A 17,675-nucleotide genomic window follows, 5' to 3' on the forward strand; every position below is an offset into this window, starting at 1 on the left:
CTGGCATCCTCATCTTACCAAAGACCCCTCTTTACTAAATCTAATCAAAAACTTTTAGACTTTGTTTTCCTTGACCTCTGGGCCACATGTGAAGTCACCTCTTGTGGTCTCCTCTTCCTCTGACCATTTTAAATTTGATGTTTGCCATGTCTTGGGCCCTCTTCTCAGTCTTTATTTCCACAAAGCATCTCATCTGATCTCATCCAGCCCTCGACCACAGCTTTCTTAACAGAGTGCTCTTAGAAATATCCGTCTAGTACATTTCTGTTGTTTAAAACTCTTTTAACTCCCTATTGCTGTTAGGATAAAGTCCAAAAGGCCCCTGCAGAATCTATGCTCATCTTAATGAAAAAAGTCATCTCTTGTCACTCCCCACGTACTACTCAACACTCTCAGATCTAAATGAATCTCAGTTCTTGAAGGTTCTAAGTTCTTGCTCTCTGCCTCAGGCCTTCCACATATCGCTGTACTCTTTGTTTAGAAATAGCTTCTCTTACGCTTTTTCTGGCTAGTCCTCCTATCTTTCAAATTTCAGCTTAATGTCAGGTCACTTGCTTCAGGAAGCCTACCTGGGTAACTCCTCTCTGGGGTAAGTGTTCCTCCTGAGAGTTCCCCAGCACACTTTATTTCTCCCTTCACAGCAGTATACTTAGGTTCTTGTTAACTTAGCCACCACTGGAAGTTCTGTGAGGACAGTGGCCAGGTCTGTCTTGTTCAGAATATCTCGAGAGTAAAACCGGGCCTGGTACAGTAAAGGCACTTGGTGAATATTTGAATGACTAGATACCTGTGCTAGGCTCTGTCTCAAATTTAAGTTATTTGATTTTCAGGAAAATAATTTATGGTGTGACAGTGTTTCACAGGAACATAAAAATGTTACATTAAATTGTATTTTTACTAACAGACTATCAAAAGAAGGTTTAGGCAAATTGAAAAGTGGCTCTGATAATATGGCAGTGAAATGCTGCAATCTTTTGACTGATTTATATAGGCAAGATTTTAAAAAACAGAAAGGTTCTAACAATATTTCTTTCTCTCATATTTAAGAACATTAAAGGATACTAGAAAAATAATGTAACCCTCCCACAAAACAATGAAAGAACCATTTTATTTTAAAGAATTTTATTATAGAATGTTAATATTTAGGATACTTCAGAGCACCTTATTCCTCTAATCAGATTTTTGGTAACTGGTTTCAAAGTGTTACTTGAGTATTTTTCTCATACTGGCTTTCAGGCAGAAGTACTACTTAGTGATTTTTTAAGAGATGTTAATTTGATTAAACAGTTTATCCTTAATAACCTGAGACATCAATCCATGGATAGCTTCTATGGTAGTTTTACAGCTGGAAAGAAAAAAACACATCACATAATGTCACAAGAACTGAGAACTATTTCAAACATGCAAATCCCCCCTCCCCCATTTCCATCCTTGCACGCAAATAATGATTTTTGGTCCTATTCATACTCCGCAAAATATACTGTACCAATTTATAGTTTACTCTTTATAGTATACTATAGTGATTTTTAGCCTTCTGCATGTCTTTTGATCATTTCACTACTTACTAACACCTTCCCAAGAGAATGACAATGTAAAATTTGATATAATTCATAACAGTTAATTTTGTTATATGTCAGAAGGTTTGGGAAAAGTTCTGTTTTAGAAGGTTACCGAAGTTATTTATAATTTATAATTATAGATTGATTCCAATGTTACATTAAAATCTGCTATTCCTTGTTGTCATTACTTAGAATAATTTTTAAAAATGATTTTAATGAATCTTATGCTTTTTTTCCTGAAATAATCACAAACATCCTTCAAACAATTCAAAGCCAAAGTTAGGTTAGTGGGTGAAGAACTTACATTTTAAAATTGATAAAAAGACAAAAACAAAAAAACACAATAAAAACCCACAAAAATTCAGAAGAGATGCAATTCTTGTAAAGTTATCCCCAGAAGGAAAATTTTCTACTTTTGTACTACTACTTTTCTCCTTCCTACTTTTCTTCTTATATAACTACATTCCCACAGTGAAATTTTTGCTTCATAAGAAATCGAGATGTAAATGCAGATAAAATTAGACACTAAAAAATCAGACACATGTAAAGACAGATGAGCAAAATGACATATTCAGAGCAAGTATCAAAAGTAAGACCTAATGCCAAAGAAAAATGTAATTTTTATCCAGGCTACTACCTCTATACCTTTTAAAAACCCATGGAGAGGAAGGGAATGAGATCATTCTAACCCAAGATGGCTTCTACTCCTAATACACTCTGCACCCTCCCTTCTCTCTTTTCTTTCCTATCAACTAGTCCAGTTTTTCTTAAAATGGATACCAAGGTACTGGTTTACATAGATGTCAACATAGTCTTCCTTTCCTCTCTACCCCTAATTATCACATTAAAATTCAAATTTTTGTGAAAGTAAATGTTATTTAGTAGTCTTCCCAATCCTGTATGCATCTGAAGGACCACATAATTATTTCATGAGTTATCAGAGAACACAGCCCAACTTTGTTCCTAACAAATTCTTGTAGTGAAATTTGGGATACTCAATTACTGTATAAAGGATTATTTCAGAAAAATAAGAGAGATACAATCACTTCTCTGATATTTAGGGGTTTAAAACTTTATAAAAATTTGAAATTTGATAAACTTAAATCCTAATTTAATCCTTCAGATGATGATTAGGTTAGAATAGCTGAGGACATCCTTTTGCAAGGTTTTGTTTTTGTTTTTGTTTAAAGATCCAGCAATGGATTGGTTTTCTTTCTTACACTTTCTAGCTGAACCTGGAAAAGGTGACTGCAAGTTTTTCATAACATTACCTAGACCCTTAACAGCCTTTAATGTACCTACTGTCTCCTAAATTTTCAAAGTCAAAACCTGCATTTGAGAACTCTTAAAGGTCCAAATAAGTTAATATTCAGGTACCATTGTAAGTTATAAGTTTAACTGTAAGGAATTTGAATCCTTTTATTTGAAAATCTTGAAAGAAAAAAAGTTAGAGGTAGGAATAGATTTGCTTAACTTACCTGTCTCGTGTAGCTTTGGCAAGTTTATCTTCTGACTTTCGGTCATGTGTTTCTAGACCCAACATGAAACTCCCTCGTCCCAGCTGGGCTTCTGACTGTTCTAATTTTTCAGACAAATCAAAGACCTGACCGGTGGTATAGTCTGCATTCTGTGGGGAAAATGATATTGTGTCAGTATATGATACTAGTCTATCATTAAAAAAGTATGTAAATTTTCTTCCATATAGAACGTTTCATTTACAAATAATTCCACTATGAAATCTAAGTGGATAGTCAGTGAAGGAAGAAGTCAGATTATACTTGCAAAAACTGATTCCAAAGCTCAAGCAGTTCAAGTGTAGAGTTTTTCACCTTTTATAATTTAAAGATTAAATTTGGAATTGTTCTTTTTGACTGCTTAAATCTAATATTTGTTATTATGAGAGGCTTTGAAGTACACAGATCTGACTCCAGGTTCTGGCCTGCTGCAGATTAGCTGGGGGGCCTTGGGAGAACTCCTTTACTTTTCTGTGCCTTCAAGTCTTCTTGTGAAAATGGGGGAGGAAGGCGATAATTTGTATCTTAAAGCTATGTGAAGTGATGTATATAAAGCTCGTAGGACTGTCAGTGACACCTGGTAAAGCCTTAATAATTGTTAGCTAATTTTGTTACTTTTTCATGTTCAACTTCCAGAATTAGTATTTATGACAGTATTTTAAAAATTATATTTGTTTTAGCTTTTCTGATTATAAAATTAATAGTTATACAGAAAATGTGGAAAATGTAGAGCAGTATAAAAAAAAAAGGAAATACCTACAATCCCTCCACCTAGCTATAGCCATAGTTATATTTTAGAGTATTGCTGTATACTCACAGGGACACCCACATTTAGTAAGCTGAAATATTATATATGCTGTTACTATTTCATACATTTTAAAAACAAAAAAATTAATAATTACATATGTATACTTAACTGTAATATTTTTAAAAAACATTTTACTGGAATATCTTTATTTTATTCTATTTGCTTAGTCTGTAAAATAGTGTATAGGAAATACAGTTCAATCACAAGACATTTAAAAACATTATTTGCTGTCATCATAGTTACTACAAAGAGCCCTTTAAAATGCTACCAGCTTTCCAGTGATTTTACAAACTTATGATATTTTTAAAAAGATGCAATTATATTCTGGATCTAAATGGTTTAGGTCACCAATACATTCTCCCCCACAGATTTGGAGAAAACACTAATATTTGTAGACCATGTCACATTTGGAAGATTTAGCTCAAGCCAATAAATGTAGGATGGCAGAAATGAAAAAATAAATCAATTACATTTCAAACACACAGAGAAATAATATAAATCAGAAAATAAATTTTTTCTTGTAGCTTTTAGATTACATGCTTTAGCTGGGGAAAGAGATGAACGTATATTTATATATTTTTTCTTAGAATGCTTAGTAATGCAATGTACTAGGTATAAAACTACAAAAAAGGAAGAAATATAATTTAACCTTTTCTTGATTATTAATGTCCTCAATATATGCAGTTCTGGAATACAGGGACAGCCACAGGCTGAGTAAATAGGATTGTATGCTTTATTTTTTTAAATAAATTTATTTATTTTATTTATTTATTTTTGGCTGCATTGGGTCTTTGTTGCTGCCCACGGGCTTTCTCTAGTTGCAGCGAGCGGGGGCTACTCTTCGTTGCAGTGCGTGGGCTTCTCATTGCAGTGGCTTCTGTTGTTGCAGAGCATGGGTTCTAGGTGTGCGGGCTTCAGTAGCTGTGGCATGCAGGCTCAGTAGTTGTGGCGCACGGGCTTAGTTGCTCCGTGGCATGTGGGATCTTCCTGGACCGGGGCTCCAACCCGTGTCCCCTGCATTGGCAGGTGGATTCTTAACCACTGTGCCACCAGGGAAGCCCAGAGCTGTATGCTTTTATACAAAGGTTCAGAAAGCTCCAGTCTTACTGTTTCCTCCCCTTGCCATCATGTGTCACTTCTGGCTGCTATTAGTATACTTGCCTCTAAGGAAACACCACACATGGGGCATTTAGCCATGCCTGGTACATAGGAAGCATTTAATAAATGTTTGCTATTATGATCACTCTCTTTCCTTCTAATTTGCTATTTCTGACCATTGAGGATAAGAAATAACGGGGTCTTCCCTGGTGGCGCAGTGGTTGAGAGTCCGCCTGCTGATGCAGGGGACGTGGGTTCGTGCCCTGGTCCAAGAGGATCCTACATGCCGCGGAGCGGCTGGGGCCACGAGCCATGGCCGCTGAGCCTGCGCGTCCAGAGCCTGTGCTCCGCAACGGGAGGCCACAACAGTGAGAGGCCGGTGTGCCGCAAAAAAAAAAAAAAAAGAAATAACAGGAAGCTTGTCAGAATTATATTTAAAACCATAGTAAATATGCTCAAGTGAGGTCTTTTCCCATGAATACAATGAATCAAACAAACAATAATTTAGTAAGGCTTTACTATATGCCTAGTACTTTGCTAATTACTTTATATATAAAATATTTCATATAATCTCAGTGTACTTAACAATGTGGGTACTATTATCATTAGACTAGAAAAGCTTAGTCACATTACATAATGTTGTGAAGGTCACACACAGCTAGTAAAGTGGCAGAGTTGTTTCTGAACTGAGTTTATTTTATTCCAAATTTTGTGGTTCTAACCACTATGTTATACTGTGCTATATGAAGTAGCTTACTTAAAAAAAAAAAAAAAGTAAAAAATCCAAAACAAAACTGTTCCTTACTAAGCTCTAGATAGAAGTTTGTTAAATAAATATTCTTCTAAATGTTAGATTTTAATGATATATTCACTACTATTTTTTTTTTTTTCTGCTTAGCATCTGCTGCTTTAAGGTAGTGATATTCTGATTTCCTTCTGAGGACATTCTTAGTCCACATGCTCCTGAGAGTTTCTTCTACCCCAGCCCAGCAGTAAAGCACTTGCCCTGGCCCATGAACTCATGGTGTTCATGCCCTTCACCCAGAGCAGGTTTAAGGATGGGCATGTGACCTACAAAACTCCAGACACAATGAGGCTTTGCCTGAGAATATGTGGGGATATGTGTGTATCTTGGTCTTTTCAGTGTGAAACTGAGAGGCTGGGAGAGCTAAGCTAATGCTGCCATCTTGGTTTCACATGAAGTCTGAAACTGAAGCCAACTGACTTGAAATCAAAGCTGAGAGAGGAAGACCAAGACCTCATAATATTGTCTGAATGCAAATTTAGGTTGTGCGTGAAGTAAGCCCTACTCCTGCACTTTGCAGTTTACATGATTCTCTTTTTTGTTTAAGCCAGCTTGTTTGGGTCTCCTGTCACTTGTAACCAGAGTGCTACCTGACATACACAACAAAAAACAGTATTTATATTTTTCTCTCTGTAAGTCTGTTCAAGGCAGGGGGAGACCTCACCCTCATCTGGCCACTATATTTGTATATATATTAGGCTTAGTCTCAGTGGTACACAACACAAATCTTGGCTTGGCCTAGTATCACAATCCACCTCTGGTCATATAGAATCTGCCCCCAGGCCTAATTAATATATTGGCCAAGTCAGATATAGCCTTTCCATGAAAAAGAGTTTCAGATATTAAACAACTTATGTAGATTGATAAAAAATTCAAACACATTCTTTGCAAGTATAGTACTTACAGTAAGCAAGCTAGAGGAACTCAGCGTATTCACCCAGTATTTATTCCACAAAAGCTCAAGCAATTTGCGATCCAAAGAGGATTTGAAATATGAGACTTCTAAGGCATAATATCTATGAAACAAAAGCACAAATCTAGTGAGTGAAAAAAATTCAACCACATCATATAAAGGTTATGGCCAAATTTAAGTGAATTACATTTCATATCCAAATAGTCATATTTTAATTTTTAGTCTAATAGAATAACAGGTAAACACGGTTTCCTTACTCTTTAGGGGTATGGTTTCAAATCTGATAACTAAATAAACATTGTTGTTATATTTCTCCCCTCTGTAGAGCCCAGAAATTCCCAAGAAATTATCAAGAACTAATCAACACTTCTGAATGACATATGTTTATCCATGTCATTGAGTTCATAAATTCCGGCCAATAGCACACAAACTTAATGAACTACCTCTCTAGGGTCAACTATAACTTTTGTTAGGCTTTTAAAAATATCAAAAATATATAACTGATTCACTTTGCTGTACACCTGAAACTAACACAACATTGTAAATCAACTATACTCCAATAAAAATTAAAAAACAAAAACAAACGAAAAGCTCCTGAAAATCATGTGGACTCCCCATTCCTCCCTTTTTAATCCCCTAATAAGGACCTACTGCTTTTTGGAAAAGCAAACTTTAAGGTAGGTCCTTAAGCCACATAAAAGAATTACTGCTGCTTCCAAAGGTACCTAATTTGTAATCAGGGATAGCAAGGAAAATTTGGTTAAATGTCTGAAATATATATATATATATATATATATATATATATTTTTTTTTTGGCAGTACGCGGGCCTCTCACTGCTATGGCCTCTCGCGTTGCAGAGCACAGGCTCCAGACACACAGGCTCAGCGGCCATGGCTCACGGGCCCAGCCGCTCCACGGCATGTGGGATCTTCCCGGACTGGGGCACGAACCCGTGTCCCCTGTGTCGGCAGGCGGACTCTCAACCACCGCGCCACCAGGGAAGCCCTGAAACATATATATTTTTTTAAAGTAATAAATATTTAAATATCGCAGGGGCTTCCCTGGTGGTGCAGTGGTTGAGAACCAGCCTGCCGGTGCAGGGGACATGGGTTCGATCCCCGGCCCGGGAAGATCCCACACGCCATGGAGGAACTAGGCCCGTGTATCACAACTACTGAGCCTGTGCTCTAGAGCCCGAGAGCCACAACTACTGAAGCCCGCATGCCTAGAGCCCGTGCTCTGCAACAAGAGAAGCCACTGCAATGAGACGCCCGCGCACCGCAATGAAGAGCAGCCCCCGCTTGCTGCAACTAGAGAAAGCTCGCGCGCAGCAACAAAGACCCAAGGCAGCCAAAAATAAATAAATTTATAAAAAATAAATAAATAAAAATAATAAATATCTTATTATGTTCTGTACATCAGTGGATACAAAGAAACACAAGGGACTTGCTTACCTTAAGGGGCTTACCATTTTTATGGGAAATGTGGGGTGAATCCACAAAATGTTAAATATATAATGATATATGTTGAATAACAAGTGGTGCTATGGTGCATATTTAAAATTAATCACCTGCCAATTGAATGTTAGAGATAATGAGTACTCTTAGTATAGACAGAACTGCCTGAGAAGCCCCAGCGAAAAGGCAGAATTTAGAGTAACCCTTACATGAGTCTATAGTGTGGATATGCTGAGAACGAGGAGGTAGTATTAGGCAGAGAGCACTGACTCACAAGAAGGAAAGTCGTGAAGGGAATAATAAGTTAATCAGTTTGCCTGGACAGTTTAGCAGGAGCAGAAGAATTATGTGAAGGGAAACCTAGAAAGCTATGTTGGGGTCTAGCTGGCAGAGGACATTACATAAAAGGCTAAGAAATGATCTTCTAGGTACTTGGGACTCATAGAATGTGTTTGAGCAGATCAATGATATAGCCAAAGAGGTAGTTTAGAAAGCTGGCTGTGGTAAGATGTGTTAAAGGAGACAAAATGGAGGCAGGGATACCACAAGGGATGCCACAGCAGCGTGGCAGATGTGAGGAGATAAAGGCTCACACTCAGGTTGGTGGTGTAAAAGATAAGCACACATGGATACGACAAAAAATTCTTGTTCATTCAATTCAGGAGTGAAGAAATAAAAAAAGAGTAAGAATTTAAAGATAATTCTAAGTAAAGGCTTGTTCAAGATTAAGATATCCATGCATATGTGTATATGAAAGGGACATAGCTATAGTGAAATGTGGAAGTGGAATAGTATATTTCTTGAGCACTTATTATGTCCTGGTGCTTTACATACATTCTCATTTAATCTTTCCTACAACCATACAAGGAAGGATTTATTATTCCCATTCTATAGACAAAAAAACAACTCTAGAGAGTAAAGACCTTGTTCAAAGCCACAGAATTAGAAAGTAGCAGCAAAAGGATATGTTAAGTTATGTCTATTATCAAAACCTCACGGTCTTAATTGTTATATCCAGAGTGTAGACATTTAAGACATTGTTTAAGAAGTGAGGCCCTGGGAGTTGAGGGGGTTAGGTATGGGGAGAGAAGGCAGGGGCTCAAGTGGAAAGGTCAGTTTTAGAAAGGAGGGGTTGTACCTCTGATACTTGAGGGAAAAAGACATGAAAGGATGAGCACAGCAACAGATATTTAGATTTATAAAGGATGGAAAATAAGGGAACTCAAACTTGAGGGTCTAGAATAGACTTTCATGTTTTAAAATATATGGACCACCTTAATGTTATTACTGTTTTAATTCCGTAGGTTGATGCAATGAAAATTTTTGGTCTACTATGTAGTGATTAGCTGCAAATCTCAGTAGCAGAGTTGAAAACAAGGAGAATATTCAAAATTATTCGTGGAGCTAAATCCTCATCTTCTGTATGGGAAGTCAATAATAGATACTGCCTAGAACTGAAAATCAAGAAGTAGCACTATCAGCATGCTGTCTGAAGATACGGGGGTAAATACTTAAACAGAATAACTATAATAGTTTAAGTGACTGCCTCTGGGAGATGCAAAAGGGAATGGTACAAGATTGTTTATTTTATAATAAATTTCATAGAACCATTTGACTCTTTAAACTATGTGCCTGTATAACACTGATAACATACAAGCTAATTTAAAAAACACTTTGTGTCTTATTTTTACTAAGCCTCTTCAAAGTTAAATATATTTAGTATCTATATTAGATTCTATGTTTAAAACAAACTTTGGATTATGATCTAGAATTTAATGTAGAAAAGAAAAAAAAAGATCAATATAAACTACAAATAATAGCTCATTGTCAAATAAGTTAGGAAATGGATATATAATGAGCCTGTACAAAACCCCTGCTCTTTCAACTTGGCACTATATTTCATTAATGATTTGAAATAAAAATAAATTAAGCAACTTATTTGCCCTATGAAAAAGTTTACTCTTTATTTAGGAACTGATCCTAAGTAAGAGAGTATCTTTGAATATCCTAGTAATTCCAGGTTCAAAATTCTACGCTCTAGCAGTGCAGGTAGCTAGAATGCAGTAACTCCTCTTTGATAGGCTTATATTTCAGAAACACAGGAAATGCAGATTTGTTTGGATACAGAAAGCACAGACTCCCGCAGTCTTTTTTTGTTTCAAAAGCTGCTGCTGGTGGTGAAAGAAGTAGAGCAGGTATTAAGGTATAAGCTTTTGATACCACAAATCAATATAAATGAAAAAAATGGTTAACTCTGAAAATGAAAGTATCACGGCAAAGGTGTTTCCATGCTTAGGAGCAATTCTCTCAAACAGGAATGGTTTAAGTTCTTTTCAGTAGAGCAAATTAAGTGATTTAATTCCCAACCTCTCATTGAAAAATAAAATAGAATCCTTTTTTTCCAGAAGTATGTCAGGGATGACTGAAAACCAGATATATTTAAAAATTAAATTTTAGAAATTCTGTAATTTTCTAAGAATTTCTAAACACAAAAATAAGCAGTAGTAGCACATGGGTAGTTAAGGTATTCCTTGAAGTGGGATGGGAGGTATGGAGAAAGGGACACTAGTAATCATTTAGGCAACATTTTTCCTCTTTTTTTGGGGGGGTGCCCACCCTTCTATGTGCCATGTCCTATTTTAAATGTTAGGATACAGCAGTGAATTGATTCTGCTCTCATGAAGTTCACATTCTAATGAGGTCAGTAACAACGAAACAAAAACATATAAGGTGGTGACAAGTGCTAAGAAGAAAAATAAAGCAGGGAAAGGTAACACCGAGTGACAAGAAGGTGCTAATTTAAATAGGGTGATCAATGAACATTCTCTGTTAAGGTGACCCTTAAACAGACACTGGTTGATTGAAATAGTGAGTCACATGGAAATAAGGAAGGATGTTCCAGGCAGAGGGATTAGCAAGTGCAAAGGCCCTGAGGCAGGAGCCTGCCTAGTCATCTGATAAACCATAATGAGGCCACTATGGCTGGAATGGAGAGAGCAAAGGCTCAGTGACAGGAAATGAGCTCAGAGAGATGGTGGGGGCCAGACTACATAGGGTTGTGTGGTCCATGGTAAGCACTATAGATCTTATTCTTAGTGAGATGGGAAGCTATTCTGAGAAGGAGGAACATGGTCTAACTCACATTTTAATAGAATCTGTCTGGCTGACAAAAGACCTTTAAGGGGTGGGGTAAAGGTCAAAAGCAGGAAGACCACCTAGAAGGCTAGTGCTTTGATTTAAGCTCCAGATGGCTGTGGCTTGGATCAAGGTGATAGTAAGAGAGGTGGTAAGATACATTTAGAAGGTGGAGATAACTGTCTTCATTGGTTTAGCAGTTTAAAAAATTGAGATGTATACAATAATTCACATACCATAAAATTCACTATTTTAAAGGAGTATACAATTAAGTAGTTTTTAGTATGGCTTCTTTAACTTTTGGAGTGAAACTGTTTGGGGAGAATTTTTGCTAAGTGGAAACTGGATACATTGAAGGCTGCAGAAATGCCAGTATCAGGCTGGCCCTGAATACAACTTCTCTCAACTGTTAAATTCGTTAATGGGCCAAGTGTCTGGAACATTGATAAAGTGTTTATGTATGTGTGAAAGGTAAATAACATGTTAGATTAAAACAATTATTAATAAAATTCAAACATCATCCTAAATTTGTATATTCTTACTATTATTTTAAAAGATTATGAAATGCATTTCATCTGAACTTTTTTTCTTATCTATAAAATTAGGGGCTTGGTCTGGATGACCTCTAAGGTTTCTTATGATGATTTTGGCATCAGATACATTTTTAAATTACTTACTGTTTGCAGTGTACACCAAAGTCTTCTATTTTATTAAGTGGGATAGTCTGGTACTCAGAAGGTCCTTCATCAGGAGGCTTGTAGCCCTAAACAAAAAATGAAGAAAATAGAAGATTTAAACAAAACAAAACAGAGGAAAAACATATTTTCTATGCAGCTTTCTATTTATAGAAACATTAATTTTGGGGAGCCAAATACTCCCCAAAACATTAAGTATATTGCTTATACCCTCCCTCAACCCCATTTGGTGGCCGAAGGCTGGATTTGGCTTATAGATTCATTTTTCTTGTCCTCAGGTGATACATATTTTTGCTCATATCTATTTCAGATTGCATGGAAGGAAGTAGATGGATTTAACTTGTTTCTCTAGTACCCATCAGAATGCCATAGACATACAAATACTTATTAACAAATGAAGACTGCTTTTGAAATAAAATTAATAATATGCAGCACAAGTGTATTGTCTTTTGCTAAGGGCAATTTGTGGTAGTTGGACTTCTATTTTGTAAATATTGTTAAATTATTTTAGGACAAAATGAGATACCATAACACATCTTTAAAAATAAATCACATATTTAAAATTTAAAAAACTATAGGGACTTATAATTTTAAAAATTACCTTTGGGTATGTCCTAAAGGCTCCAAGATTCACTTTCCCTGCAGATATTGTTCTTGTTGGGTCAATCTACAAGAAAGGTATATTTAATATCTGCTGATTATAAAATCACTATATACTTCTATTTGTTTAAACATTATAAGCCTAGAAATACCTATGTACATATAACACTATATGCACACACACACATAATTAAAAATAATCATATAATAGGGAAAAAAATAACCAAATTGAAAAATCACAGAAGTTCAACAGAATGGTTAAGTATAGAAATCTCATCGTTAATTTAGAGATTAGATCTAGTTATTATATTATTTAAGAGTATTAATTGAAGATTTGCTCATCTTTTTCAAGTTTTTTTTTCTTTAATAGATGAACAATTTCTACCTTCCTCATAGTAACCTGGATTGCATCTAAAACACTGAGCAGTGCAAGAGCTGCTCTAGCAATTCCTGATTTAATCAATTCAGTCAACATTGACTGAATGCCTACTATGTGCAGGGAACTGAGATATAGATGCTGTGTATACCCATCATCTTACAGAGTGGGGGAAGAGATGCAGAGAGGTAACTTGTTCAAAGTTCCAGCTACAAAGAGGTGGAATTCAGATTCAAGCTTAGGCAGACTGACACCAGAGCCTTGCTCTTTACCACACTGTTTTTATTTCTCTGTATACTTGCTTTAGTAAATCTTCATGAAAATTAATTAAAAGTGGTTGTAAAAATACTTACTACCACAGCTACAAATGGTTCCTGGAACTGCTGATTGAGCATCTGAGTACTAACATCAATCCCAGAAAGCCAGCAGCCATAGCCAGGGTGGCTATGATACCAGCCAATTGCATTTTCAAGGCGGCCGACCTAACAAATGAAGAGGGCAAAAGAGCTTGAAGTTCCTGTTTAATCTTAGAGACACCTGTGATTTGTCTGTTTACATAGTCTTACAGTAAAATAATAGTATGCAGGATAGTTAAAGCATATGCTGCTTTTAAATTTAAAAATATATATATTTTAGATAATACATGCCCAAGGCACAAAATTAATAAGATACCCGTACAATAAGGTTATTCAGTCTCCTTACCACCTCCTTCCCCGCAACCAGTTTCTCAGCCCAGATGTTACTACTGTAGGCAGCTGCTTACATACCTGTCTTCTAGAGCTATTCTTTGCATATAGAATATATAGTCTTTGCATTTATGTAGATTAATGAGAACACACACAATGGCATACCACCTACAGTGTTCTACACTTTACTTTTTCACTCAACAAAACATTCTGGGGTTTGTTTCATATAAATAAATATATAGATAACTAGTTCTTATTTTTTTTAAAGGCTGGCTAGCACTTCATTGTATGGATATACCGTAGTTTATTTAATCATTTTGATATCTAGGTACATTTAGGTTGTTTCCAAATTTTTGGTTTTAAACACACACACACATAATGAATGTGAGAATTGTAAAAAAATTTTTAAATTGAGATATAATCGACACACATTAGTTCAGATGTACAACATAATGATTTGATATATGTACATACTGTGAAATGATCACCACAATAAGTGTAGTTAGTTAACATCCATCACCACACACAGTTACAAATTTTTTTTTCTTGTGATGAGAATTTTTAAGATCTATTCTCCTGAGTGAAAATTTATTTTAAAAAATCCATGCTAATCTCATATACATTATATACAGTTGAGAATAACTTAAAATATAAACTTTAATGTAGTAACTTAAAATATAAACTTTAATGTAGAGAGAACAGTTTTAAATTTAGAAACTCAAAAGTAACTGTGGGACTCTTGCAGTTACCAAATTTTAAGGAACAGCATTTTTACCTGTTTGGCATTTTCTATGTATGCGGCCATGTACTCATATGCAGCAGCCTGAGCATTTACTCGGGTTTCAGTGCCCTCTACAGGCAAAGCAAAACTGTCCATAATGATCATGGTTTCACCATCCACCTTTCCCAGCATCAAGCCCATCACTTCCAAGTTGCCTCCTGATCTGGCATGCATCACCATTTTCAGTAGAGCCAATGCTGAGATTTTGCAGTACTTAAAGTAATGGTGACTACAAAACAAAGGCATGGTGTAATTAACTTTCTTATATAAGTACAATTTCAATACAAGTTTTTGCGGAGATTAACAAATAAGTATTGAAGGAATTTATATTGATGGAATGGGGAGAAAGTGTAGAATGTGGGAAAGAAAAAGGAAGTAGAAAAGGACACAGTTCTGGAAGGGGGATGGAAATGATAAACATGTCATAATGTGGCAAAGTACTTCCCACGGGGGGAAGGGAAAAGTATGAAATAGTTTTTAAATATGCTATTCAAGTAGATAGGAGGAATTACATAACCAATTCAATAGACTTTTTCTCCATTAACTTTTGGAATCACCAAATCTTGGCTTCTGAATCTGGTTGGATGGCTGTGCTTCATTACTCTTGGGCCTAACCTTCTGGCCTAACACTTAAGAATGTGGGCTCTGACATCCATCTGCCTAGGTTTGCATCCTTGCACTGCCATGTCCTAGCTGTGACCTTGAGACAACCACTTAACATCTGTGCCTGTTTTCATAGAGCTATTGTTAGGAGGAAATGGAGTAAATGAAATGACGTATATAAAGTGCTTATCTTAGTGCCTGACACATACTAAAACTTTTTAAGTGCAGGCTGTTATTAGCATTATTAACCGATCTTTTACAGTACTCTCAAAGAACAGTGTGTTGAAGGTTGTGGCTTCTCTCTGTGGTATTAGCCTCAAAATGCAAAATGTAGCCTTAATATCTTTAATTCTACTATGATGGCTATTTCAGTTTGTCATCTGTGGATGTGACCAAACTACTGTTGAATAAAATTACATTTCAGTCTCACTGATGGAGCTCAAGACAGCTAGGATGAATATAACTAGAGATACAATCACACAGTGAGGCAAGCTGATAGTTTCCAAATATTTAACAGGCTATATCAACCTAAGTGCACAGCTTGCTATAGAAATAGCAGACAACCAGGCAAACTAACCAGTCTGTAAAGAGTGGTCAGTGTCTTTGAGAAGCCTTTTTAAGATGTCTGCCCACAGATTTCAATCACAACTGAAAAATATGGAGACCTGGTCTTGGGAGTCAAGATATGAATTAAAATCTTTGCTCCTCTATCTACTGGGGAAAAAAAGACAGACACAGTTATTGTGCTTCTATTACATACATTCTAGATCTTTTTTTATACATGACCTCATCTAATCTTTATGACATAATTAACCAGGTAGGTCTTATTTCTGTTTTACAGATTAAAAAAATGAAGATAAGTAAATTTTGTAGGGTCAATCAACTAATTAGTGACAGTTGTGAGATTTGATCTTAGGTCTGACTTGCTCACTTAAGAGTTCGCTGCCTCAGTGTAATCATGAAATAAGTGATTTACTATATTTGCTTGTTTTCATATATGCAAAAAAGGAATAAAATACAGTACTGGGTTGTCATGAAGATTTAATGACATGGAAATTCATAGCTCAATGCTCAGCCCGTAGTAATTACTCAGTAAACGTTGCTGAATCCGAATACTGACAGTTAAAGTTTGCCTTGTGAAAAACTGAGACAGATGAAATATGGTTTTTTTTGTTGACCACTACTTTCCTGTCTATCCATTAGAGAGACTGTGCTCTTTTTACTCTCTCCCTAACAATATCTGCTTTCAGAAAAGGATAAATGCTGTGGGTAAAGAATCCTCTACCTGTCATCACTCCCAGGGACACAGGAGTTTTGCTAAGGGGCTAAGAATCTTAAGGTCTTTTGATATAATTTCTGGCTTATGTGAACTGGTGGAGTAACATTTTGGGAGACTGACCAGAGCCTCGTTGTGTTTCTGAAATAATTACCAGCAATCAAAAAACAATTAGAGATCTAAAAGATTATAGGCTAGCTTTTAAAGAGATAAAGAAGATAGCTGCAGTCTCCAGCCTGAGATCGGCGGAAGATCCCAACAAAGTATATATCGACACAGGGTTCAAGGCAGAGTGTGGAGCATATTGTGACAATACGGGTGTTGAGAAGTGAAAGCCCAAATCACCGCTTGTCGTTTTCCTCTTCCATTCTCTCAAGGCAAACGGGTAAAAGAGACAGAAAGGGGAATCAACTAAGCCCCAGTGGAGGGTCTTAGGCTCTACTTGCGGGGATAAAAAGGTAAAGCAAAATTTCTCAGACGCTTACTCTTTCTCCTCCCTGCACATGAAAAGACAAGCTCTCTATCCCCTCCAACTCCCACTCCCCCTGGGTGTCTTAGACTCCCGCCACCCCGCCCTCCCCTGCGTTTCGCCAGGGACCTCCTCACTCCTTAGTCCAGGGCTTCGCCGCCAGAATTTCTTGCTGCTGTTTCTTGTCGTATTTGTAGATTTCATCGATACTCTGGGCTTCCTGCATGTTGTTGGCTAATTCCCACGTTTTCTGGGCCATACCACTCCCGGAAGCCGCCATCGCCGAGGAATCGGAGAAGCTGTTGCCTCCACAATCTAGACGCAACTTTACCTCGCTGGGTTTCCGGTTGTGGGCTCCGGACCCGCCCCAGCACAGGTGCAAACCCGCACTACACTCTCGAGGCCGCCATGACACCTAGTACCGGAGGTGAAGTTGGTACGGACCATTCGGGAATGGCGGGGGTCCTTCGAGAACGCGACAGTATAAACAGCAGTTACGCAATAGTAGAGACAGAGGAATCTTTTTATGGCTTAAATGAGAACGCATGGTCTTGGAAAATTGTACGTGTGAATTAGGACAAAAACGGTGATTACTCAGGGAATGGTATAGCCTCCCGCACCGGAAGAAGGGCATGTAACGTTATGCCAGAAACTGGAATTCTTTCGGACTGCGCAGGCTCGGCTTCCGCCATGTTAAAAATGGGTGGATCCTTAAGCTGGGACGGGGGAGAGAAGTATTTTTGTGTGGGTGTATGTACTTTAAACGACGTAAGTTTGTTGAAAGACTTAGAAAAAATAAAGGATGTCTGTGGAAAAACTGACATGTAAGTGATTCTGAATGCTGGTTTTGAGAGAATAACACGTGAATCACTGCACATGAGTAAAATCCTGAGGGCGCG

At 36.8% G+C, this 17,675-nt stretch overlaps 1 protein-coding gene across 2 annotated transcripts; it reads right to left on the bottom strand.

The window, feature by feature from the left end:
- Positions 1 to 1,111: 1,111 nt before the first annotated feature.
- Positions 1,112 to 17,395, bottom strand: COPS5 (COP9 signalosome subunit 5). Of its 2 annotated transcripts, none has more exons than XM_065895087.1 (8): positions 16,914 to 17,395; positions 14,423 to 14,657; positions 13,315 to 13,443; positions 12,587 to 12,652; positions 11,968 to 12,053; positions 6,689 to 6,800; positions 3,038 to 3,186; positions 1,112 to 1,345 (listed from the first exon to the last, which is right to left on the bottom strand). In XM_065895087.1, exons 1-8 carry the CDS (start codon positions 17,054 to 17,056, stop codon positions 1,261 to 1,263), a joined length of 1,005 nt encoding a protein of 334 aa, XP_065751159.1. In that variant the 5' UTR covers positions 17,057 to 17,395; the 3' UTR covers positions 1,112 to 1,260. The 2 variants fall into 2 exon arrangements, with proteins under 2 accessions (XP_065751159.1, XP_065751160.1); XM_065895088.1 differs by having other exon boundaries at positions 16,906 to 17,184.
- Between the last annotated feature and the right edge of the window lie 280 nt (positions 17,396 to 17,675).

This window comes from Phocoena phocoena, chromosome 17 (assembly GCF_963924675.1).
Source record: "Phocoena phocoena chromosome 17, mPhoPho1.1, whole genome shotgun sequence".
Lineage (NCBI taxonomy): Eukaryota > Metazoa > Chordata > Mammalia > Artiodactyla > Phocoenidae > Phocoena > Phocoena phocoena.